The sequence below is a fragment of the Brachyistius frenatus genome, unplaced genomic scaffold (genome assembly GCF_029030835.1).
Source record: "Brachyistius frenatus isolate BFR_SWC_R1_liver_20210118 unplaced genomic scaffold, ASM2903083v1 Contig_8, whole genome shotgun sequence".
NCBI lineage: Eukaryota > Metazoa > Chordata > Actinopteri > Embiotocidae > Brachyistius > Brachyistius frenatus.
Window position 1 is genome coordinate 5,465,310 of NW_027210607.1, and position 25,580 is coordinate 5,490,889.

Here is a 25,580-nt window from a genome sequence, read left to right on the forward strand (position 1 = left end):
ATATCTGCATGTTAAAGGTGCCCTGTGGAATTTTCTTGGAAACAAAAATTATGTCAGCATTTCTCTATGATCACGATTTGCTTGCATCCTTGACATTTTACAAGTGTCGAATTTTAATCCTCATAAAAGACATGAAAAAAATTTTTTTTTTGGAACGTTTTAAATTGTGCTTCGTTTATGTCTGTGTTTGCAAACTTGCAGTCTTCTTGCTAAGCTGCTTTAAGTACCATCACCACCAACTCTCAATAACTAAAATAGCATGAAAACCAAATGCATGGTGGGAGCTGGCTCACGACTTTTACTCGTGAATTAGGGACCACTGATCAAAACATTGCTCCATACTGCTAATATTGTTCAAACATTCCATATGGTACCTTTAACCTTTTAGGAATTAGCTTAGCATCAAAATTGATGTGAAAATACACAACTGAAGCTCATAAAATATGTAAAGTTGTGATCTCTAAGGACACTTATAGGTGCATTTTAGTTGAAAATATGAAAACTACAATGTAAGATGCTTCATTTATACCTGAGAGTTTTGCACAATATGTAAAAACTAAAAAAAAAAAAATGCTAAGCTTGTAAATGAATTACACCAAAAAGTAATATAATCTCTCTTGATTGTATTTTTAGGGGAGATAAAACAAGATAGTCAGCATGGCTGCAAACAGTTCAGGCCCACACACACACTATTTAATGCTTTTGTGCAATGTTTGTGCAAGTGCATACCCTGTGCAATGTTTTGGTGTAAATGTTACACAGTCAATTTAAAGGAGTAAATCTGTTGTGGATTTAACTTGCATCAGGTTGTATTATATAAGCTGTGAATTGAACATTCTCAGGAACAGCTGTCAGTGGGCTGGTTTGCCTTTACAGAGCATGACTTTCCACATAAATAAAACAACAGCAACAACAAAATAATCCTAAATAATCCCTCACATTTCTGAATGAGCACAAATTCTAACTGAACACAATCAAGATTTCAGCATATGTTGATGTTACAGTCACACAGTGTACCCACTGCACACATAAATTACCCATTTTTAGAGCCACTCACTCAGCAATATGAGGAAATGTCATTTTAAAGTTAGCCAAACCCCAGGAACTCCACCCATCCAGCCTGCCGTGCACACCACCCACCCTGAGCAGAATTTATCTCTGATTTCAAGCTGCAACACATTAAAACTCTTCCTTAGATGACTTCATCGTGAAACCAGAGCTCTTTTAAAAGCATCATTAACCATGACGACTCCGGGGCCACGTCTGTCATGTGGAGCTCTGCTGAGTTACTGTTGTCGCGCTGTCGGCTGTGTTCACCCTGCTCAAATAATAAGGCAACACTGGAGACATTAGGGCATGTGAGTGTTATACGTTATATAATTTTACTGCGTGGGTCGCTCTTATGTGACACGAGGCGAACGATCACCTCACTTTCACACTGTATTGCCTCAGATTTGTTCTGAGTGGCTGAACTTCTCTGTGGAGCCACTGGACCAGGTGCTGAGGTCAAGTCGGAGGGCAGCAGAGTGAAGAGTGAGACTTCCTTTTTTGGGAAAGGCTTTCACCAGTGGAAGCAGATTCTCAGCTCTGCTCCCTGCAAATATTTTCTCTGCTGTCTGCCCTCCTCAGTAATCCTCCTAACCCTAACACGAGCACGCCAACCCTGCCATTCCAATCCGTCAGCCCAACATTTGCTCTGTTGAACCTTAGCCACCATCAAGGAGTGGCAGGGGTCATCATCTGCTTGCCTGCTATTTGCCCCCCACTCCCACCCCTCCACACTTGTCATGCCAGCAGCTCTGAGGTTTAAGAAGCAGAGCAACAGTGCTGCTCTGTTCCATTCAGCTGTAACCTGTGTGACAACTGCTCCTCGCTGATGGGGAAAGAGGAGGGTCAGAGCTGAGGAGAGCACTCTCACTTCTGGACAGACAAGCAGCAACATGAGTCTCTGAAGATGCTCCTCTCCTCACATTTTAGAGGAAGACTTTTTCTTTGTGTTGTAACTTTTGTGCCGGGACAGAGCACAACACCTTAGGGCTGAACCTGTTCCTCTGTGCTTCAAAGTGGAGGTAAGGGAGAGGCTTTGTGTGTGTGTTTATGGGCGTGTGTGTGTGTGTGTGTGTGTGTGTGTGTGTGTGTGTGTGTGTGTGTGCGATTCAGGATTGAGGATATTACCTCATCGAGGATAAGTTGTGACTGACGAGGTCTGACAGAGGTCTCTCCCTCTGACTCCATTACTCTTATCTGAGCAGATTTTCTGTTCGGGTTCAGGGGGGAAGTTTTGACAGCCAAGCTTTACAGCCCCCTCTCCACTCTGTCGCTCCTGACAGAGAGAGAGAGAGGTGGTGACTTCATCTCCTCTCTTAACCAACCCTCCTCTTTCCCCCTCCTTTTCTGAGTTTTCCTTTTTTTTTTCCCCAAGACTTTAGCGGAGCTCAGTCAGGCAGTATGCCAGCAGTTTTCATCTTGCTGCGGTCCCTGGTTATCAGGCTCCTCAGTAGCAGACTGGCAGGCTCAGTGGCACAGTTCCTCAGGAGAAGCCTCTCTACAGGCGCTGCCCACATTGGCACGGCGCTGCGCCACATCTGGGACCGCATTAGATCCCAGGAGTCCAAGGAAGCCATCCTGGGCTGTGTGCTGTGCATTCTCAACATGCACAAGAAGGTGGAGAACTGAGCGCTCCCTCCACTTGCCTGTTAAACAGAGACTAGACAACTGTTTAGTGAGGAGAGAGTACCAAGGGATGTGACAGACTTTTTTTTTTCAGAACTCATTTGGACTTCAGTAACTTTGTTTTCTTATCTGGACACTGGTCATGTCTGAAAGCATTGTGAGGAAGGTGCAACCCTTCACCATTGGGACAAAACTGTCAGTTCCCGCTGGGCCAAAATGCCAGGAGTTTACACAGACTTATCTGCCCGGCGACACTCTGGATAACTGCGTTTTACAGCACAACCTGAACTCGCTCTACCTCAGCCGATCCCAGGTCTGCGCACACGGCCCCTGCCTGGTCCCACCGATTGTCAAGCAGGTCGCCCCCGTGAAACACAACCAGGAGCACATGGCAGCGGAGGACCACCTGAACCAGAACGTAGCCTCTCCCTCTGCTGTCTCCAGATCCATCAAGAAGATCACAATCTCTGGGAGTAAAGACGGATCAGTGGACAAAACAGCAGTGGAACCAGCACAGCTTTCAATCACGGGGTCCACGTCTGAAAACAACAATAACAACAACAACATCACCTGTACATCAGATCCACATTTGCCCAGGATTGTGGGAGTGAGCTGTGAGAATAAGCCAAATTCTCAGTTTAAGGTACAAGATACACTTACAATACTAATGCAAATATGTGAATAAATATCACGCAGAGTTTTGATTTCTTTTGATTTTGCACTATAATTCAAATCATTTCATGAAATAAAAATTCAATTTTTACTCAATACAGACAAAACGTTGGAAGTTTAAAGATAGTTTTTATAAAACATGTGAAACATGCCGTTTTAATTACACAAAGTTTACATGATAAATCTTTTTTTTTAAAAACGTTCTAACAAGAATTCTGGTGCTATATCTAGAAGCAACCTCAAATTAAGAATGGAAAGTAAACATTTTATTCAACTTTTCAACATTCAGTGCAAATATATTTGAAGAATCCAGGTCGTTCACCGTGTACTTAATTTGTGGGGTTTTTTTTTTTTTTTTTTTTGGGGGGGGGGTTAAGTTATAGAATATATTTCTGACATAGCAGAATGTTAACGTTACCTAAAATGGTTGAGATGTTTGTTTTAATAAGTCAAATTGTGACACTTTTTGTAATAAGTCACATGTACTTTCTGACCTTGTAAAAATTATAATTTGTAATTAGCAAATTTCCTGCCTCTGTTTTTTTTTTTTTTTTTGGTCCTTCGTGTCCAGCATGTCCTTCTTATTTAAGGAATGTTTTTGCTTATTCTATCTTAATATTTTAGGTTTTTCTAAGAAAAGACAGCAGTGACGAATTTCCGGCCACGCAGGGACAAACCAGGGCGAAACTTAACGGAGAGAAATCCGTCCAACAGGTAAGATACCAGCGAACAGCTACACACACAAAAAAAAAGACAAATAAGCAGCTATAGTGACTTTTATTTTACTTAAATTAGCAGTGAAGGTTGAGTAAAAAGTCCATCATAATCTACCTAAAATATATATATATATATTTTTTTTTGCTGCTGAGTGTTATGTTAATGATTTTTCCCAGCTTTATTCAGGCTGTAGGAAAACAGTTGTTGTGTTGTGAGTCTTTATAGCCAGCTGTGTGTTGATTAATCTCTTGGAGTTTAGGAAGTGAAGTCATGTGCTGTGTACGCCAGAATTCAACAGTTACTATATTATACATTTGGAGCAAAGTTACACAGAGGTGGAAAACAAGTTATGGGAGCGATGTGTCTTTGTTTGAAAGACACCCAAAACACCCTGATGTTTCCTCTGATTTGGCTATAGTCTATTATAGGAACAGTATACAGAGCATAAACAGTAAAAAGTATATTGTGGGATGTTGTTTAAAGTCAGTGGGCTGTTGGATTTGGCCTGTTCGTGGTTGAAGTCATCGTTGCATGTTGTGGATGAAGTGGTGTGTTACAACAGATCTTGCTGCGGAGGCAGAGCTCACTGGAAAACATGAAGTCAGGGAAGATGTTAACAAAAGAAAAGTCTTGCTGAAAACCTCGTGGAGGCTGCTCATAATAACACGCTGACACGGCAACAGCCTCATTTCCCTTTTTAGAACAACAACAAAAACACTAATCTTTCACATCATGCCTTATTCTGTAACCACAACAATACTTGTCTTTTTCTCCGCACGTATATTATTCATGCAAAGAGCCAAAAAAAAAAAAAAATCTAATTACATGCGAGGAGGTAGTGGAGCGTTTACCTGTGCAGGTACGACAGAGAGAACATGATCTGTTAAATCCCTTCAAAGGTGATGTTTACACGTCAGGCTGAAAAGACATCCGAGGATCTGTCCGTTCCTGCTTCCTTCTTGTGCCCAGATGTTTCCTGATTGGAGAGCAGCAGGAATGCTCGTCCATTAGTGAAGCTGTGCCAGTCGGGTTCATTTCGTAGTGCTGACACTGGGTTTTTGTTAAGAGGGACCTTGGGGCCAGTCTGACACGTGTTTGTAATGTCTCTCCATGGTAAACAAAAAAGGTATAATCAACATGAATGGACACTTAGACAGCACCTCATTGTGAGGTGATTACAGCTGCAGAGCTGAGCCTCCTTCTTAAAGGTCTAATCCGACGCAAGCATCCTCTGCCGTTCCAATTACAAAGGTTAGCGTTGCCATCAAATTGCTGTTGTGTTTCCAACACTTTGTCTGTGTTGTTTGCTCACGCAGATTTCAGTGCCAGAACTGCAGAAGAAAGAACCTCAGAGGAAAGAAAGTCATCCACACACACAGAGTGAAGTGTTGGCAGCTGTTTGGTCCCAGAGCGACTGCTTCACTCAGCGCAACTCGCTCTTCAACAAGGAAGTACTGCAGGTAAATGTAGCATGAACACTCAATTTCAACAGTTTTTAATGGTATTTCAGGGGGTTGATCACATGCTTTGTTTTTGAATCCTCATAAAAAAACAAAAGCTGCACTTTCCTCCACTCTCTGTTTCCTCATATCCATCAGCTCATGTTTTAGAACATACTTCACTCTCCACTTTTCTAGATTATGTACATTTTGCAGATAGAGATGCTTGGAATTATATTATAATGAAACCAGCTTATCAGAATCTCTCTTCCCCTCTGATGTAAAACGACTAAATGAAAAGAGTCTGGAGTGGGGGTTCACCTCAAAAGCAGCACGCTATGCTGTTGAGATGAAGTCAGAAAGGAAGCTGCCTGTCGCATGACCCTCCAAGGAGAACAAAATATGTACTGGTTCTTATTTTGTCCCAAGAACTGTATGAGCTGTGTTCGGCTGAGGGAAGAGAGGGGAGGGGAAACCGCCACAAGCAATTATTTAGTGATGAGATCATTGTTTGGCTCCATCTCTTCACGCCTATGGCCCGGAGAGGCTCAGCCAAGCAGCACAACTGGTTGTGTTATCTCATCGCTGCGTCCACCCCGACGCGAGCGAGGACATTTTTCAGCGGGTTCGGCTGAGGGACGTTTTGTCCAGCAGTTGGCTTTGTCATCAGACTTCTTTTTGAGCAACCAAGTGATAGGCCGTTTACTTCCAGAAATAAGAATTTAATATTGGATGTGTCAGCTGAATGAAACATATGATGTATGTATGTGTTGAAAACAGCTCTGTAGCACATTGTTAACATTAACAAGCTTAAAAGCCCCTTTGCTCTTAAGTGGAGCCTCAGTTTCTGTAGCTTTTTGGAGGAAACTACCTTTTTGTACTTTAACTTTTCTTTTTTAAAATAGACTTTAAATAGCCAGAGGTTTTGGTACCTGGGGACCTGCTTGTTTTACAGGGATTTGGTTGACTGCTATCGCCGGTGAAAATGTATTATTACAGTATTACATTGCTGTGAAAGTGGAAGTGAGCTTTCCAGGGAGACTTTTAAAGGCCCCTAATGGTTGAAGCCAGGGGAGCAAAGCAGGTCACCACTTTTTATTGTCTTCTTTTTTGTCTCGAGCCATCTGTCTGCGAGGCTGCTCTGCAAAATATCTCACCTTTCACCATTTTCATTTCCATGATAGAGCAAGGAGAGAAATTTCAACTCCCACTAGTTTCAGGGCCAAGTTGCATTACAAGAGAGTCAAAAAATTTGGCCAGTTGAAAGACATTTCATAACGTGTAAAGATGTGCACTTGGGCTGACATTCAGTTTCTTTAAACTCGTAGAAATGAAAAGCAGCCTGAAAAATTATCCCATGTTCATTGTGAGGATGTTTGTGTGCCAATTGATTTAAAAAAAAAAAAAAAAATCAGATGGAGTGATACAATTTGAATTTCATGCTTTAGCTCTCTATTCTGGCCTGACTAAGGCCCAACTGTACGTTTTGATAAACAGACCATTGTTGTGGAGAGTGGACAGGAAGAAACAAGAGAATCATAGACTTCCTGTATGAGGTCATTATAATGCCATGGGAGCCAGTGTGAGGAGATAGGGGCAGGCCTGTTTTGTCAAGCTCTTTTCCTTCTGTTCAACAGGAGAAATACCTCTGCCGCCCTGGGGGCCTTGTAAAGTTAATGACTTGCTTCTCTAAAGAGAGGTGACATCATATTTTAATCTCGAACAAAAAGTTGTTCAGTGGATGTGTCATGTGCGATCTTGATGCTTTATTGATTCAAAAGTCGGGTTGTTGTAGAGTCTATAAATTCATTGTCAGTCATACTAAATTGAAAGGGCTATTTATTAAATAGTACATTTACTAAATAGTTTCTAAATAGTAAATAGCTCAGATGTCATTACAATATTACATGAAAGGACTATTTACTAAATTCTTTGCTAAAAACAAACATGTACTTTATATCAAAGGGCTTTTTACATAATGGTAAATAGCCCTTTGTTGTAATGACTTGTTTGTGTGTTTAACTGTTATTTGACATTCTGCACTGTACACAAAAGAAAAACTGAAAAATAAAGCTCTGCTGATTTCATCAGTCATATGAGTCATTCAGGATCAGTCTGACAAGTAGCAGAACCTGAGTTGATTTATTAAGCCATTCAATATATGTGACTTACTGTAGGTGGGATCACTGACTCACATGCCGGATTCTATCTTTGCAGAAAACAAACATGTACTTTCCATCACTTTCTCAGTTTGGGCCACCTGGTTCGGCCTTCTCGTTCCCCACAAAAGGTTTGCCAGAAAAGGCAGCTCTGCAAGACAACGCCTTATGCAAGGAGTCCAGGCACTTGCCAAGAGAAACCTCTGCTCTGCATAACATGACATCGGAGAACAAAGAGCTGTTCTTGATGTGCCTGAAGCTCTGTATTACTCCGAAGCAGAGAAGGCTGTGACTGCAAGCTGTCATACAGCAGACATCACACAGCTCGTAGGAGCTAAAGGAGCTTCAGCTATCAAAGTTTAAAGCTAAATTTGATTGAAAACATTACAAAAACAAAATCTGACACAAATTTCAGCATGTTGTTGAGTATGCTATTGATCCATACAAGTATAGCTAGCTGTTCACAACATATGTTTCACATGTACAATTTCATATTTTAGCACCCAAAAAAATCAGCTGAATTAAATTCAGTGATTGTCACAAATTAATTATTTTTACATGAAGAAGGCATGCTGTCTAAGCCGACCTCTGACGTTGCATCAGGTCTTCAATCAGCTTACTTTCTCCAATTTTACTTGAAAATAATAGAGGAATATCCCTCAGGTCTATAAGCGACGTGAGTGATGGACTACATCTTTAACATTTGTGTCTGTGTGTCTGTTTGTGATGTAGGCAGAGGCATGGATCAAAGGCAAGCTGCAGGACCTAAAGGATGGATGTAATATTCAGTGCTGCCCCCTGCAGGACTGGGAGGAGGCCTCGCAGACGCTTCAGAGGGACCTCAAAGACTTTGAGAACACCCTAATTCAACTCAACCAGGTAACAGAATGATTCAACATGCAGCTTGACTCGAACTTTAATGTTACAGAGTTAACAGAGCAACAGCACATCGGAGCACCCCAGATCCAAAACAAAAAGTTTCTTTGAACTTTTTAATGCATAATGGAGATCTGAATGCAAACATTAATCACTGTGTCTGTTGCTAAAAGATTCTGTCAGATCACATAACATGTAACATAATGGTCTTGTAGGCACTTCCAGGCAGGAGAAAAGCAGCGCCTCAGTGTTCTAGACACGTGTGTCAAGCCAGTTTATACTTTCTCCCTCAGGAGAGATGTTTGGAAATTGTGCATTCAGACAGCCCAGGCGGGGCAGAGCTGGGTGATTTTTTTTTAAGACGTGAACGGGAGTTTGAAGCGTCACATGTGTTCCCTCACTGCTCTGTGTTCGTCCTGCTCCTCCATTTTGCTACATCTCAGAGGAACTTTATGTATTTTATGTTTCAAAAGATGGGCGAGCAGTTGATCTGCAAGCTGAACCCCACATCTGATCTGGTAAAGAAGCAGCTCAGCCAGCTCCGGGACCAGTGGCAGACCCTGAAACAGATGGCTGCCAATCAGACGAGGGCCCTTGGTGGAGCCAAGAACCTGCAGGAGTTCAACAAAAAAGTGGACAAGCTGGAGGCGTGGATTAAAAAGAAGGTTAAAGGCATTCCTGGCTTTTTCTTTAGAGGAGATTTAAGAAGACAAAGGAGCCAATTTAATCAAACTACTGAGTCAAATCTTGGTTATAATACTGGTTGTTTTACAAGAATTAAAGGATTGTATTTGATTGTTTATTACAGATTTTTATATTTTCAAATTGAACACTAATGTGAAACAGGGTGAAATTTGAAACAAATTGATGCCTTTTAAATTTGCTTTTTAAAGTTGCTTTTCTCATCTACTTAAATATTACAATTTATTTGTAATAAATTTGTAATGTATTTATTCATATTTCTGCTCCTGTTCACACCCCTTTTTTAATTCCCCAAATGTGTTCCCATTAATCTAAACAGCAAAAAAAAAAATCTAAGCTATTGAAGCTCTCCAACTGTAACAATTATACCCAAATCAGTTTGCCCAGAGGCAAATGTGAGTCCACAGACAGCTCTAATCAACAGTTGTCAGGATAATTGGCACAAAAAAACAGCACTTGCTAATTCAGGAAATTAGCTCAGTGTCCTGAAGACATCTCTTGTTTGTGTATATTCACCGGTGTAAAACATCTGCCTGTCATTATCAAAAAGCAATCATCAGGCCTGTGTTTATCTCTCTGTTCATGTCCGTGTCTGGCACAAAGGAACTGATGATTGATAATGGACCTGCGGGACTGTAATGGAGGATGTTGCTTATGAAGTCTATAAAACATTCCTCCTTGGAAGAAATGTATTCTCCATTAATTTCCACTCATCCTTTCCTCTGTGCATTAGTATCAAGTTCAAAGTTACCCCCTCCTCATGCTGAGGGCTATTTCTGTTTAGCATCTTCCTTGGTAGCGTGGGTAATGTGGTTTCATCCTGGTGCCTCTGAGAAGAAATAATGGTTGGGTTGCTAACAAATGGGGGCTATAAACACTGACTTTTATGTGTGCCAGCAGGAAGAGGAGCAGTCTCTGGCGCATGTCCTCGGGGAAAATGTTGACAAAATGCAGTTGACCAGGAGAATTTTAGATCTGAAACAGGTGAGCACTGTAAAGTACAAGTACAATAATTATCAGAAAACTGGCAAAAGCATTAAACAGGCTACACACTGTTCTTGAGGTAAAAATCTATACAGTACAAACCCATATGTTAATGTTTTCGTTACAATTTGGTCGAGGTTTCCCGGTCATTTATCTATGGCTGACTGTAATTTGTCTCCCAGGGTATATGGTAAAGACAGCTGAGGTCATAGTTGGATTGTGTTCTCCCGCTTTCCTCGCAGGATGAACAGCTACACAGAAACCTCCACGAGGAGATCAACAACTTGGCCCTAAAGCTGGAGAAACAAGGGAAGACAGATGGCAAAAACATCTCCAGCAAGAGGAAACACATCAATAAAATGTACAATTTGTCCCTTAACTTGAACTGGAATGCTGCATGAAACATTTTAGATCTAAAGAAATCATTTAAAGACTGGAACTTCTGTATTGTGCTGTGGTCTTTGTAGGTGGCTGAAGGTCCAGTCTCATCTGAAAAACTACCATGAAAATCTTCATTTGGCTCTGGAGGTGTCCTCGTTCTACCAGCAGGCTGATAATACATTGTTTGCTATTAACAACATGGTAACATCGCCTGAAAGCCTAATTCTATGTTTATTTTCATGTTAATCCTAAGATTTATTTACACAATTCTACTCACTGCATGTGTCCTTTCTCTCAGAGGAGAAGCATATCAGCACCCAAAGAGCTGGAGAGCTTTGGAGACAGAGAGATGCGTGACATTGCCAGTCAAATCATGGTAAGAACCATCTGTTCGCTCAAAGCAGCGCTGCTCTGTCACATCCTGAAAGTGTGTTGCAGAAGCCTTCTCTACCTAACCTGCAGGCCTGTGTGTGGTAGATGCTAGATGTGAGCGTGTCCCAGCTGTCTAATCTCCATCCCGCCCTGGCTGCCAGCGTCACACAGAAGCAGAGCGAGGTGAAGGACTGCTGGGCGCTTCTTCAGAAGGTCTTCAGGTACGTCAGCGGGCCAAAGATACCACTAACATCTATGGTGGCCTTGAATACATGCGCCATTACACCCAGTAATTGGTCCTTCACGGGTTTCCGCTGAGCTGGAACTTTCTGTTATTACTCTACCGGTGCCCAACATGAAAAGTATGCACTGGCAAAACCGAGGAGAGGCTCTCCACATGAAAATGAGCTTTGTGTGAACAGTTCCTCGATTAGCCTTGTTTGATTTGGGTTTGAATCAGTAAAAAATTATATTATAAGCAAAGTGAAGGACTGGTAAGCCTTGATGTCCAACTATCACACAGAGCCTCACTCACCACCCACTTTTTAGTTTATAGTATTCAGTTTTCTGTTCTGCTTTGGATTGTTGTAGTAGGTGAATAATGTCTTGGCAACGCGTCAAGCTGGCAGCGTGGCTCGTTCTCTTCTCACGATTGAACTCCCGACGTCATCCGAAACACTCTGCTGAGTATGAGATAAAGCACGTTTACAAGAATATTTTTTAAATTTTTATGGAATTTGTAAAACAAATTTATTGTTACTGTAATAGGCTGCAGTAAGCATCCAGACTTTTACATCATTCGACTTTTCAGGCCATCAGAAGCAATATCTACTTAATGAGAACAACCACATTTCATTGCTGTGGTAAAATAGGAACCGAAGTCCAAGAAATGGCTTGACTGATTGTGCGCTGTGGTTCATTCTGAAGTGGGATTTGTTACAGACCAACAGCATGCATAGTGAAATGTGTCATTCTTTGGAATAATGTTCAAAAGGCTCATCTTCAGGGCAATCTGCACACCATTTTTTTCTTGTTTGTTTCCTCTATGAAAGTGGGAACATTGAGGCAATGGTGTTTTTAGAGAAAAGACTTTGTTAATTTGTTTTAACAATTGCTGTTTAAATGAAGTTTATTTTTAGACATATAATGCGTATTCTGGGGTCTTATATCAGTCTGGTCAGAGTGATGGACTGGCCAATGCATAACAGTAATTCTTGTGCTTTGCTCAAGCCCCCCCAAAAAAGAAAGAGATTGAATTGTTCATAATTATAAATACGGTCGAGACTAACCGAAGTCCGCTGTTCTGACTGACATCCATCTCCAACATCTCCTCCCTTCCAAACATTTCTCCGGTAGAGCGCCTTTCGTCGGTGGCCTATCTTTAGATCCAAACATTACATCATTTCTTCAGTCTTATCAGCTGCATTTCATAACTATTTCCGATCAAAGAACACAAACACTGGTATAAAACTTCAGAGCCATAATTGGAGTTCACCATGGGCCCCCGAAGCCCAGCTGTCTGCACCACAGTAACCTCCTGCTCTGCTCACCCTGCAGGAGTGACAGGCCCACGCTCTCCCTCACTGGCTCCACTTTCACCAGGGAAGACGCTGACCTCCTGACTCCGCTCCGAGAACCCCAGTGCAACATGGGAACGGAGACACACGGGATCATGGGAAAGGAGGTGAAGGAGGAGCAGAATCGTCTGAAAGGCTGCGTGGTAAGCGGCTTTGGTATTTCATGCTAATGCTGGAGAAACCACACTGTGGCTCTCGAGTAGGAGAGAACAACTCCATCAGAGCTGGCAAAAGATGAGACCAGCCCCTTTCAGTCCTACGAAATCTGTGGCTGCACAAAGTGACGCACTTTGTCCTTTGGTTTGGAAAATGCCTGATTTACAGCTTAAGCAAGATTTTCCAAAATAGAGTCTGACAGATGGGCTGCAGAGCAGTGGCTTCTAGTCTTGGCACCAAACATACTGCTGGTTTTCCATCCTACCAGCTAGTTAGTAGCATCATCTGATGACCCAGTGGTAAGGAATCCCTTGATAAAAGGGTTAGCATAAATACCGGCTTGGCTCTAAAAACTGTGGAGAATAGAGCAGTTTGTAACTTTGCTCTCTGTTTTCTGCCAGTCTTCTCTATCACCGAACAAGAACCCCAGTCTGCCAGTGGTGTTGCCCTGCAGGAGTCACAGGAAGAGCTTTTAGAGGTGTTATTTATCCTGGCGCAACAATTACATAAGTTTCCATGAAAAATGTCAAGTCGTGATTGTACAGCATGGTTGAACAGCAGGCCAGAGCAAATAAGTCTTTCCCTCCGACCCAAAATTTCACTTTATGGTTGAAAAGTATCTTGGCTTTCAACCGTTTGAACAAAAGTGCAGTCATTGAATTAATAATTTTATTAATGGATGGTCTGTGGTTCAGCCCAGGGTGACTGAATAATCTGCAGAGCATGTGGATTCCTCAGACACGACATTCCCCGTCTTGAAGGAACTTTATTGAACACGTGGGTGCTCCTATAGTAACCCCATAACTGCCCATAAACCAACAAGGAAATACTCTGCGTCTTTTGGTGGACAGAGTATCCTGAAACTTAAGTGCGTGGTATGTTAAAAACCAGCAATTATGTGTATATTTAGTCTTTTAACTTTGCACATTAAATCTCTTTATAATCTGTAAGCGAACACACAGTGGCTATTTGTGCTCAGAGCTATCCCATAATGCAATGCTGCTCTCCTCTTGTTGACCTTGAGCACTTCTGAAGTCCCTGCTGAGCCTCTGGCCTCATTTTGCCCATTGAGAAAGTGCCCAAATGCTCAAGGAGAATACAACTTCAGTCTTTCCATTCTCCTGGTGTTTCTGCTTCAGTTTATATCCCTGCTCATATTTTTGGGCTCTTACCGGCCCTGTGACCTCACCACCTGCGACACCGACCTGACTCGGTTGTTTCTCTCCACAGGCACTGAGCTTGTTGGCATGGCCGTCATGAGCCCTTTCACTGCAGTTTGTAGTCTTTATTGCGCTGGGAGCTGGGAGTTGCCTGGGTGCACCGTCTGTGGGAGCAATACTTGTTACTATTTATGGTGGGGTTAATAAGACACTCCAAACAGAACCCTGGAGCCCAAAGGCCAAACTCTGAGCCAAACACAGGCACCAGTTGAACAGTAAAAGTAATTTGTCACATACTTTCGCAGCACTTTAACTCCAGAGCCCAAGTGTAAATTGATTCAATTAGTTTTTAGCTGCGCAGGTCTGTGAGCTGATAGTGACTTTCAGGCATTTGCATATGTGCTTGTAGATTACACATTCACTACACCTGCAGATGTATAGAGAGCGCACATACACGCTTTCTTTTTTTGTAGTCTCTCCCTCTGGTGCAGCTTGGCTCAGTGGATTATAGGTTACTGTAAAGATTTTAGTGTCTGTGTGAGTACCTGGATTTATAATCTACGTATACATGCGTGTCCTTGTGTTCGCAGTAGTACGGCCTCTTGTTTCTGGAGGTAAACATGGCTATCGTCTGTTTCTTTGGCTAATTGTAGCCAGATGCCGGGGCTGCCGACCAGATGGGCTTGGTGCTAAGTGATAGTTCTTGGCTGACATCACTTCATAGCACACTGCAGAGAGACTCACAGGGGAAGAGGAGATCGATAGAAAACTGATAAGACTGAACAGTTTGCAGATAGGGAAATGCATGCTGAAAAGGCAGACGATTGGATGTCACCTAGGAAATACAGCATAGGATTGAATATGACATTAGCTACTCATATTTGCTGTGGCTGACATGATTCTTTTTCATAGGGCAGAGTTGTTAAATGCAGGATTTGTTTATAGTGGAAGCCACTGTGAAGGACGGAAGCAAATATCAGGGGAGGAGACGTCAGCGATGGTTATCAGTGCTGTCAAATGAATCACACTAGTTTGTTAGTTCTGCAGCTTTAGCACATAAATGGGCCGATAATGTGCCCCTGTGAAACTCGGACTGGCCTATAAAATGACTGGCACGTTAGCAAATGATGTTAGACTCCTTCAATTTACTGCATCTCTCGCATAATTTTGGAGGCGACACTTTTCTCTCTGACTCACATTTTATGTGAACCCAGTCAGGAAAGAACATGGTTAAATTAAAGCCACTCCATAAACCGCTATTATTAATAGCTGTTATGTGTTTGTGGCTGTCGTGTCATTTAAGATCTTTTAATGTGACTTCTGCATTATTTATGAAGTTATATCAGCATGTCTACTAAATTAAATAATTTCATATTTCATATAACACTGTTGCTTTAAGATTTTGAACTACAGTTTGAAACAACACCAAGGACAATAACAAGTATTAAAAAAAAAAAGTGTGAAATCAACCTAAATAGTTGTAAAACAAACACTTATATACATACACACAGTACACAATAATGAAGATTTGAATAAATGATTTCTCCACGTTTTGTACATGGTTGTCTTGGATCCTGTTGCAGTACAATGTCTTGAAACGGTAGACTACAGCAGGTAGAAACAGCAGCTATCAGATCAGCCCTCTGTGTTCTTTGGAGTGCAGATGCATGTAGCTCTCATTGGAAAGCTCTCTGCAGAGTCCTCCGGCCAACCTTTAAAGTGCTCAGATGGTTGTAAAAGTGGCTCGGTGGCTGTTGACGTCTTTGATATATTTCTGCACATAGACATGGTCTACTGCTGTGGCACTGACCTTTTGCTAAAAACTCCACTGCATAGTTCTGGATGGCTGAAAAAACACTGCTGTTTTTAATGAGAGCTGGGGATTGGGAATTTGAAAAGGGTTATATTTCCAACTACAATGGCTCTTTTTCATCATCAGAGTGGTATAACACATGTCGGTTACCTTGTTAGACGCAATGTGTTCATTCATGAAGTCATTTTGATTTATTAATCTTTTGCTGCCATCGTTAGTATTTTTTATAACAAACTTTGATGCTGTCTAACAGAGTTAGTAGGTATCTTTAGCCTGGTCTGGTCTGTTTCACTGAAAATGTCCAACCCTTGTAAGTTTGCTTTGTGCCATTTACAGGAGAACCTTTTACTGTGGGCAGCAGTCCATGTTGTCCAGCCTCCAGACACATTGTAACATTCATCAGCAGTGAGCTGCAGCAATGCGTCATTGTTTTGCGATTGCTTGCAACATAAAATCGTTTTTGAGATGTTTATGCATCCACTCAACATTTGTTCAATATATGGCTGACAGAAAAAGGAAAAATATTGTCACACGAGACTTTCACTCTTGTCCACAGAGTGCTGTTGACTGTGGGGGTGGTCCACGCACACAGAGCAACCAAAGCCAGGAGCAGCAATCAGCAAACCACACCTCTCCGCCGATGGGAGACGGCCCCGCCTGTGCGACCGATGCCATCGTCAGACATCAATTGAAGGGGGAGAGGTAACCTTTCACCCTGGCTTCGCTCTCCGTCTGTGACTTACATAATGAAAGATCTTTATGTCAGTCATAATTGGAGTCACATGTCTGTGTTTTCTTTGCAGCAGGAAGCCCAGAGTAGAGCCCAAGCTGGCCACCGCCCCGCGAGGCCACCCACAGCTCCACACGCAGCTTCAGAAGTTTACTGTGTCTGCTGACAAGGTGACCTGACCCCTGCCGGCCACACCTACATTTATACATACCTTCATATCAGTTTTCAAAACTACCTATGTACATATACACACATGTTAACACAAAAGTGGTTCATCTTGTGTTAAATCAAGTGGCCTCAACCTCAGAATTCCTTGCTATGAATTACCAAATCAGCATTGCATTTGTATTCATTGATTGTGACACTTATTGCTTTTCACATTTTTACAAGAGACTACATTGTCATAGATTTGAGTGTGCTGGTGTGCTGCTTCTCACTTCCAGTAGAGATGCACCCATGTGGAATTCCTCTGCAGATTAACTAAAAACACATTTTTTTAATTGACGTTAAGTTAATTTGAGTTTATTTATGTATCTAACACAAGCCATGTTCAACCTCACCTGAGATTCTGTAGCTCAGTCCTTCATCAGTTTGTTGACATAACTCAAGAGCTTAATGACAGAAGCCACAACAAAGTTCAAACTCTTCTTTAAACCAAGTCAAAACTCGATACTGCTGCTAAGATAACAAGAGTTTTCTTTATTCAGTTACATTACATTTCATTTAGCTGACGCTTTTATCCAAAGCGACTTACAATAAGTGCATTTCAACCATGAAGGTACAAAACCCAGAACAACAAGAATCAGTTCCAACATGAATCATCCGCTCTGCATAATACATGCATAATCATCGTTGATAATTAAATTTTCGTACTCAATGACCAATCATATATTGACCATCAACATATGCATCCTAAATTTCCAGTAAGGGCTGTTGGGTAGGTTTAAAGATCCGGATGGGAGCCATCACCTGAGTCCTGTGTTCTCTGTGGTGTGTTCAGCAGTCAGATATTTCTCTTTTAAGCTGTGCGTCATTTTAACTCTTTCCCTCTTTGCTCTCCTTTCCATTTCAGACTTTGACCTGGCTCAAAGAAAACGTCTCAATGGCTACACAGGTGTGTTCAGTAGCCAGCTTCGAGGGACCGGAGGCAGCCAGGAGGTGTCAACACACTCTCGAACAAGAAATCCTCAAAAACAGAGCCAGGATAGAGGTGGTCAAAAGGGTAAACCGAGACACACCGTCACAGTCACAGCTTCTATTCAGACATAAGTACTCAATGAACGCCTTGACTGAAATTATCCCCCTCTACCTTGGCAGCTCTGGTTTGTGTAATAATCAAATAATGAGCTGATATCTCATCTGAGACAGCTTCACTCACCCCAAGCTTCAGATTAGCTTCATATTTCGCAACATAAATTACAGCTCTTCGTCATCACATGCTCTCATCGATCTAACACCCCCCCTTCAGGAGGGCCACGGGCTGGTCCGTGCGCAGCACCCGGGCAGCACCAGGATCGAGGAGTTCCTCGACCAGCTGGAAGTCCTGTGGGAAGAACTGAGGAGGAGGCACCAGAGGAATGCCGTGTTCCTGCAGGCCTCGGAGGAGCTGGGTTTCGAGGCAAGATTCATAAAATATCTCTCAGCAGGGTCTCCTCTGAAGTCATCCTGCTTTAGGAGAAATTTATGGTTATGACGGATTATTCTGGATCATTTCTACCACTGTTAGAAGCTTTATGTTGGACCGGGTAGAAGCTCGTTTACTTTAATCTTTACCATCTTAATTGGCAGAGTCTTCAAGGTATATTCGCAGCAATTTATGAAGGCTAATCCAAGGAATATTTATTGTGCTTCCATATAATTTGATAATGACTTGGAAAGAGGCTGCAAATCCAGATTGATGACTCAGTTGGAAACGGTGAGTCTTTTATTACAAAGCATGTAGGTCAAAGAACAGTCGACTTTCATTAGGTGTACCTATTATTATCCTTGTGCCGTTGGTTGTTTTCACTGTGCACTAAATCACTTGAAAATCAAAGCAGGAAAACATCTACGTACGTAATGATACCCTCTCACGACGTCTTTGCTTATGTCGTGTACAGGCTGTGAAAGTGCTGCAAGCCCTCGGCAGCCTGGAGGCCTGGCTGGAGTCCGTGGAGCTCTCCATGAAGGAATCCGCGTTAGCCGGTGACCCTGAAACCATGAGCGTGGCCGAGAGGGAGAGCTGTCTGCTGGAGAAAGAGGTGGCAGCGCGCAGCCTGGAGCTCAGCGCTCTGAGGCAGGAGGTGGAGCGCCTTCACAGCCACAGCCACCCACACACACGAGGGCTGCCAGCACGCATGGAGGAGGTGGAAAGAAAGTAGGTTCTTCAGAGGGATACGTAAGGGGGAAGCCCCCTTGATGTTGGAAGATTCATGTTATGGATCTGAACAGTTACTCTGGTGGTTTAGCTTGTCACTGTGGTCAGGAAATAAAGTTTGTCACGGAGGTCACAGGTTTGGGCTTGTTATGCTTGTAATCCAACATGGAAGAGTTTATTCATAAAATCCCCAGTTCGTATTTAAGACAAACAATTTCACCCCATAATCCACAATTATAATAAAAAAAAATATATATATATACATATATATCCATAGATCTCAAAAGTTGCCTTTTTCTAAGATTTGCCAAAAACGACTCTCCGTGTACTTGTTAATTGTCCGGCTCGAGTTTATTCACTTGTGATTCATGCAGCACTTAGCGAGGTCTACCCCACAATTCTGACACATACTTCCCCCGCAGCTTGTCAGTGTGTGTCAGAGTCACCCACACCGTGTTTGCAGGATGACGCCTCTCTCCCCTCGCTTGGCCTTTGAAAGACGGGTCGTTGCCATGGACTCCCAGTAAAACCTTATGATGTTGGCTGCTTCACTGGACATACCTGTGTCTATAAACACAAGTGCAGACTCTGTAAAGAACACCGAGCTGACCAAAGAAAATAAAGACGGGGAAAGGTCCCGGCTTAAGTGTTTCCAGGGTGGGGGTGTTACACGGGGCAGAGATGGCCACTTGTGCAGTCTGAGGGAGCATTGATGCAGGTCGAGGCTCTCACTCAGCAGCTGTGAGACACTTGGTATGATGTCATTATTTAACACGACAAAGAAGCAACTTATGGCTCATTTATTCTGGAAAGAAAATACTCTTTCAAATTGATCCCTTTACCATCTCATATATAAACACAGATGAGGTGCCTTCATGCCCTGAAGTACAGGATATGTTTATGTGACACATGATATATGATAACATAAACAGTGCTGGAGCATGGTAACGGTCACCCCAGTGAGCTGCATCTCTCTGATGTGGTTATGCTGAAGGATGTGAGGTTGTGCGGATGTGGATGGCAGCTAAGGTGCAACTTCTGGTTCAAACATTCCTGCTGCTGTTTGTGTTTCCCAGGTACCATCGTGTCCAAAATGCCCTGACCCAGCAGAGCTCGGAGCTGCAGGACACGCGCATGCTGACCGAGTTCCTGGAGCGCGTGGAACTGGAGGAGAGCCAGGAGCTCAGCGGGAGTCAGTACAGCCTCGGCCAGGTGAGAAACATCTTATCGGAGGGGGCATTTGAAGGATCAGCTCTTCCAAAGTTACTTTTTTTTTTTTTAAATATTGCCCTTTAACTTCAGCTGGTTCCAGCAACATGGGCAGCTTTGGGTTTGAGGTTTTACGATGTTTGTTTCTGAGATTTCTGCCTCCATCCTAGATGCAGTAAAGGGAAATAGACGAGATAAACAGCACTTGTTTTCTTATGATCCATTCAAACAGACATTAAAAGTGTTATCTTTGTTTGTACACAATAGCCAAATAGTTGAACATGAATGAAAAATGGGAGCTATAAAAAGAAGCACAATACCTGACTCTTCTCTCATGACACACAGCTGGCCAAGCACAGCGTAAATGTATAAATGGGTAGAAAGTTTATCTGTGCGATACGTGGCTGAAGTACAGTGATATGGCATCAGAAAGATAAAGAGAACAAAGATTAGATAAATATAAACTTAGAAAAATAAAACCTAAATTCTCCACAGTCATGTGCCTCTACATTTTTTATCATTTCGGTTACAGATCCTTTTTATCATGTTGAACCAGTCATCTGTCTCACTCCATTCAACTTGACAAATGAACATCAACTCTTCCTCTCTGTGTACCTAACAGCCTCTCCACAGTGACATTTCCTCAGCTCCTACTTTGCTGGGACTCCAAAGCAGCGGCGGGGGTGAGCCCCTGATAGAAACTATGGGAGACCCTGTGGAGGAACTCCGAGAGGCTGTAGAGATGCTGAACGACACCGTGAGGGAGAGAGGTCGATCGCAGAGCCACGACCAGGCCATCCAGGAGCTGCTGAGCAAAGTAAGGAAAGCATGTGCATGTGAGAGCTTGAGCTCTGCTTGATGAGAGTCAGTGGTTGCTGCAGTATTAAGTTATAATGAACTTAGATGATGCTGAATGGTTTGTAAGTTCCTCCACTTCTAATAGAGCCACATCTGGTTTTCCTTTTTCTGCGGCTACGTGTTTAACGGGCCACCACTCCCCCTCACATGAGTCTTTTTGTGTTAATTCAATTTATTCTTGGTTAAAAAAAAAAAATAATAGAAACACTACACATGTCAAAACAGCAAATCCACAGATGGCTGGAGAGGAGTCCATGACACCATTTTCAACAGTAATTTTGTAATGTGGCTCTCAGTGGAAAACAAATAATGCACAGTGTAGTATAACGACTTAATGGCATCCTATGAGCGCTCATGATGACTCTGTGCCTCGCCAGCACGCCAGCCTGGCGGTGCGTGTGGAGGAGCTCTTGTGCTGCAGCAAGGAGCTGGGCCTGGACGTCCTGGAGAAGGAGACAGACATGGCCATCCAGTGTGAGCCAGACCGCTGTGGCCTGGATGCTCTGCAGGAGAGGCAGGACCACCTGGAGGTGAGAGGAAGATGCCGGCACATGTTGTGATTACGGTGTAAACATCTGAAATGATTCACTGCTGCTAATACAGCCCAGTGTTTTATTCTGCTGACTTTCTGCTCTGTGAAATGAAGATGGGGAAGCCCCCTTGTCCGTCTCGCGCTCACCTCCAACACATTGTTCCACAGTCTGTTTCCTGTTGTGCCAGAAAAAAATAGGTCCAGCCCACCCCGCTTTGTGCAGTGTTTAATTTATTATATAAACTGCACTGTGCAATCACACACATACACACAGAGAGCGTGCAAAAGTTTATTATTCACACAGGATATTTATTTATGCTCGTGTGAGTCACTGTTCTGTTAGCTCTCAAAGTGTGTGTGTGTGTGTGTGTGTTTATGAGTAAATCTGGTAGGGTGTGTGTGTGTGTGTGTGTGTGTGAGTGTCCAGAGGTCACAGGGTTGGCGATGTGGAGTTGGGGATGGTAAAGTTCTGTGTGAGTCATTTTTGGGCAGTGTTGTGTTTATCACACACACACACACACACGGACACACACAGCTGTCTGGACTTGATACCATTGAAGAGCAGAAATGACCTAATCTCCCAAACTGAAATAACTGTGCCGTCAGCAGACAGGCATCCACAACTCCGTGTTGTTGAAGCTCACTGTAGCTGAGAAACGTTGTGAAGTATTGCTCCCAGAGAACCTTGAACGCTATTAATTACTGCCTCGTCAAAAGCAGAAAAAAAGCGGTCAAGATTGCAAGCTTGCTATACCGTGGCAGCGCATATGTAGACCATATGGGCCTCTAACTGAATAATATGCATAAAGCTATGGCGATGAGGTCATAGTCGGAGATACAATTGGTACAGGCTGTTTGAGAGATACCAGGTTTGACGGGAGATGATAGATTTTTCACCGTGATTCTCCACAGATTGACTATGAAGTCATCAGGGAGGAGGTAAAGGAGATGGGGAAGCAGGCTTCTCGCTTGAAGGAGCTGTGCCCCGAGAGAGTGCGCATACTCGCGGCGAAGATCCAGGCTACGCTGCAGGCCTGGAACGAGCTGGGGAAGAGTGTGACGGAGAACAAATCCCGCCTGCAGGAGTTTGCGCAGCTCCAGGACTTCTTCAGGAGCTACCTCGCCATGATGTAAGCAGGACGTGAGGATGTCGTGACCCTCCTCTGGGCCTGAAGTTCTTTCGTAATCCACTTTGTGAGAACATCTGCGTATTACAATGTCTTTGAAGAACAGAACAGGATGTTCTTCTTGTCAAGCGCAGGGGTCAGGGGAAGTGTATAATTTAAGATGTGCTGGGGAGGCCAGAGAGAGTCCTCCTGGGCCGAGTGTGACAGAGCGATGAGTGTGTGTCCTATCAGGGAGAGTCTGTTCATTCTCACGGTTTCTGAGTGTATGGTTTCTCTCACAACCCTCTTCTCCCCGCTCCTCTGAACAGCTCATGGACAGAAGACACCAGGTCGTGCATCTTCTCAGATACCGCCTTGCGTCTTGGGAGAGATGGACAGAAGCCGCTGGCTGCGGAGCTGGACATGCAAATTGAACAAAAGTTTGAGGAGTTTGATGAGCTGGCGGCCACAGGGAGGAATCTTTTAGACAAAGAACACCACCTCACACAGATGGTGAGCAGGGACACACACTTCAGACTCACTGCGATCATTTGATATATCATTGTTTACATTGTATCCACATTTACAAACCCTGAGTCATGTTTTGTAGGTACGAGAGCGCATGGAGGAGCTGAGGAGTATGCTCGGGTGGATCTTGGTGCACTGGAGGGCTCAGAAGCAACAGTGGCTTCACAAGACCAGCAGACAGGAGCCTTCACAGGATAACATTTATTGTGAGGCGACCATGTGTCCTCCATTAACAGAGGTAAACGAGCAAAGGGCCATTTCCTGTCTGGTCGCTGTCATATTTCACACATAAAGCTGACTGCACCACCACTGCGGATCACTAAAACTTCATTTTAGGGGTTTAAGAGAAACATTTCTTTGATTTTAAATTATTCAAAACAACTTATAATGTAGCCTAAATTAATACTGCAGTATTAGTAACAGAGGACATGCATACTAGGACATCCACACAAACATACAGCAATAAATATCACATAATCTTTCAAATCCAAGGCTGAGAGATTGATTGGCTGTGGATGAAGAGTGAGGAAAACAATCGCAGTATCACGACTAACATGTATATTCCCTGATGTATGTTACCAATGTGAGCATCTGTTATTTTTTCTTTTCCATCCCACGTAGAGTTCATCTCCTGAGTCCGAGGTCTTCTACTCTCATCAGTCCCAAGTTGCCAGCCCTTGTGACGACACGACAATGGCAGCAAGAGATAGCCAGCCCTCCTCCCTGCTGCTCAAACACACCGAGCAGCTCGAGGAGAAGCAGTACGAGGACGGGTATGAGGTCATGAACAGTATCGGACAGCAGGGAGACTCTCCCAAGGCCAACATCGTGGTGCTCAAAGAGAGCAGCAGCCCTCCTGTGGGAGGCACGGTCAGCCTCATCCTTAGCTTTGGTAACACGGGGGACAGCCAGGTTCAGGTGCTGGACCTGCCTGCTGGGACGGATGAGGTAGAGGTGGAGCCCTCTGAGCCCGTTCACAGGGTGAGAAACACTCTCAGCACTTCACAGGAGAAGTCACTACACATTTCTACTACTGGCTGCACACATCTCTTCCCTGAACGCACTGAAACAAATGATATTTGTTGCTGTTCCTGAAGGCTGATGCGATGACATTCATTCTCTGTAACGACACGGCATGGGATCTCCCTCCTGGACTGTCCTGCTGTTCATTCCTCTCTCTCTCTCTCTCTCTCTTTCTCTCTCTCCTTTGGCCTTCACATCTTCCTTTTTTTCCCCGTTTTCTCCCTCAGCCCATTGTGCCTCAATCTTCTGCCTGTAAAAACTTTTGGAGGCGCTGCCAGGGGCTTTTGGAAAATACTTTGGGTAGTTTAAAGCGAAAGAGAAAGATTTATCGGCAGAGTACAAATGAGGTAAATTGCGCAGTGTGAACTGGCATGGCATGCTGCGTCCGGAGGTGTCCTGGGGCTGCATGCTGTGTGTAGCTGTGTTCTGGGGGCAGCATGCTCTACTAACCCGTTACAAGGTACAACCAGTCGGCAGCTTCCCTGTCTTCTCTGTAAATCAGGCATATAGGTTAAAATTTTTTTTTTTTTTTTAAATTATGCCAAAGTGCTGACTCCATCTCCAAAGTCGTGGCTAGAAAATGTACAGTTGAACGTGAAAAAAGTGATAAAAGACAATTAACCATTTTACTGTTTAAACTCACACTGTCCCACTTAACTTCAGTTGTGAAATCAAATCCAAAACAGAAGAAAAACTACATGAAAAATGACAAAGCTGAATTTTCTAAAGAAAGAAGTACATTCTGACATCATGTTTAATGGGATGTGAAAAGAAAGGTGCTAATTTTACAATCCATTTATATATATACATATATATAAATATATATATACATATATCCATATATATATATATAAATGTAACGAATTAAATGCAGTAACACCTCTAATCTCCAATATGTGAACAAAAATAAGAGATTAAAAATAAGAAATACATCATCTTCAAGTGGATTTCTTTATTGATTAATTTTATGGAAATGAAGGTTGATGTCAAACTGTATTTTAGGGAACTTTATTTTCAAAAAACATTATTTAGCATCATATTTAAAGGAGTCACGTAACCTGTTGTACATTCCGGATTTGAAATTAAGAGGAGTGATCGAAGGACTGAAAACAAACGTGTATATTTTGGATTCGCTGGAGTGAATGTGAATCTGTATTTACAATAATCTGCCAGCGGTTATTTTCTCTTCTCAGTTTGTCTTATGTAAACTCAGATGAACGGTGGAAGTTCCCACCAGAAATCCAGACAATGAATCAGTGTGCTCACAACCTTACTTTTCTCTGACATAATAACTTTTCTTTGGACGTCAGCGTGTTAAATGAGGCAGGATTTAAAACTGGAGAGCTCTGATGACAGAGACAGAATGAGGTTGATGAGTAAGAAAAGCACAAGCAGTCGTCTCCCTGCTGTGAATGTTGACAGAAGCCCTCTTTTCTCTGTCTGTCGCTTCAACCGCGAGCCTGATGTAAAGCTGGTCTTGTTTGGCTCTCTGCGGCTGTGCCACAATTGTGTGAAATAAGTGACCTCACCCTCGCTTCCTTCGAAAGCTGTGCTCCA

General features: G+C 43.0%; 1 protein-coding gene across 4 annotated transcripts in view; it reads left to right on the top strand.

Annotated features, from left to right (window-relative positions):
* The first annotated feature begins 2,683 nt into the window (after positions 1 to 2,683).
* The window catches only part of LOC138616051 (uncharacterized), a 28,154-nt gene continuing 5,257 nt past the window's right edge, over positions 2,684 to 25,580 (top strand). The window contains exons 1-24 of one of the 4 annotated variants that reach the window (XM_069690058.1): positions 2,684 to 3,316; positions 3,970 to 4,059; positions 5,379 to 5,522; positions 8,393 to 8,539; positions 9,010 to 9,201; positions 10,136 to 10,222; positions 10,465 to 10,583; positions 10,690 to 10,804; positions 10,902 to 10,979; positions 11,081 to 11,196; positions 12,533 to 12,695; positions 16,238 to 16,383; positions 16,485 to 16,581; positions 17,484 to 17,633; positions 17,880 to 18,029; positions 18,511 to 18,767; positions 19,844 to 19,979; positions 20,599 to 20,793; positions 21,212 to 21,364; positions 22,279 to 22,496; positions 22,802 to 22,985; positions 23,083 to 23,238; positions 23,622 to 23,981; positions 24,251 to 24,370. In XM_069690058.1, the coding sequence (XP_069546159.1) occupies positions 2,816 to 3,316; positions 3,970 to 4,059; positions 5,379 to 5,522; positions 8,393 to 8,539; positions 9,010 to 9,201; positions 10,136 to 10,222; positions 10,465 to 10,583; positions 10,690 to 10,804; positions 10,902 to 10,979; positions 11,081 to 11,196; positions 12,533 to 12,695; positions 16,238 to 16,383; positions 16,485 to 16,581; positions 17,484 to 17,633; positions 17,880 to 18,029; positions 18,511 to 18,767; positions 19,844 to 19,979; positions 20,599 to 20,793; positions 21,212 to 21,364; positions 22,279 to 22,496; positions 22,802 to 22,985; positions 23,083 to 23,238; positions 23,622 to 23,981; positions 24,251 to 24,370 (4,074 nt within the window). In that variant the 5' untranslated portion in view covers positions 2,684 to 2,815. The remainder of the gene's footprint in view (positions 3,317 to 3,969; positions 4,060 to 5,378; positions 5,523 to 8,392; positions 8,540 to 9,009; positions 9,202 to 10,135; positions 10,223 to 10,464; positions 10,584 to 10,689; positions 10,805 to 10,901; positions 10,980 to 11,080; positions 11,197 to 12,532; positions 12,696 to 16,237; positions 16,384 to 16,484; positions 16,582 to 17,483; positions 17,634 to 17,879; positions 18,030 to 18,510; positions 18,768 to 19,843; positions 19,980 to 20,598; positions 20,794 to 21,211; positions 21,365 to 22,278; positions 22,497 to 22,801; positions 22,986 to 23,082; positions 23,239 to 23,621; positions 23,982 to 24,250; positions 24,371 to 25,580) is intronic. The other 3 variants (XM_069690060.1, XM_069690059.1, XM_069690061.1) reach the window with 3 other exon arrangements.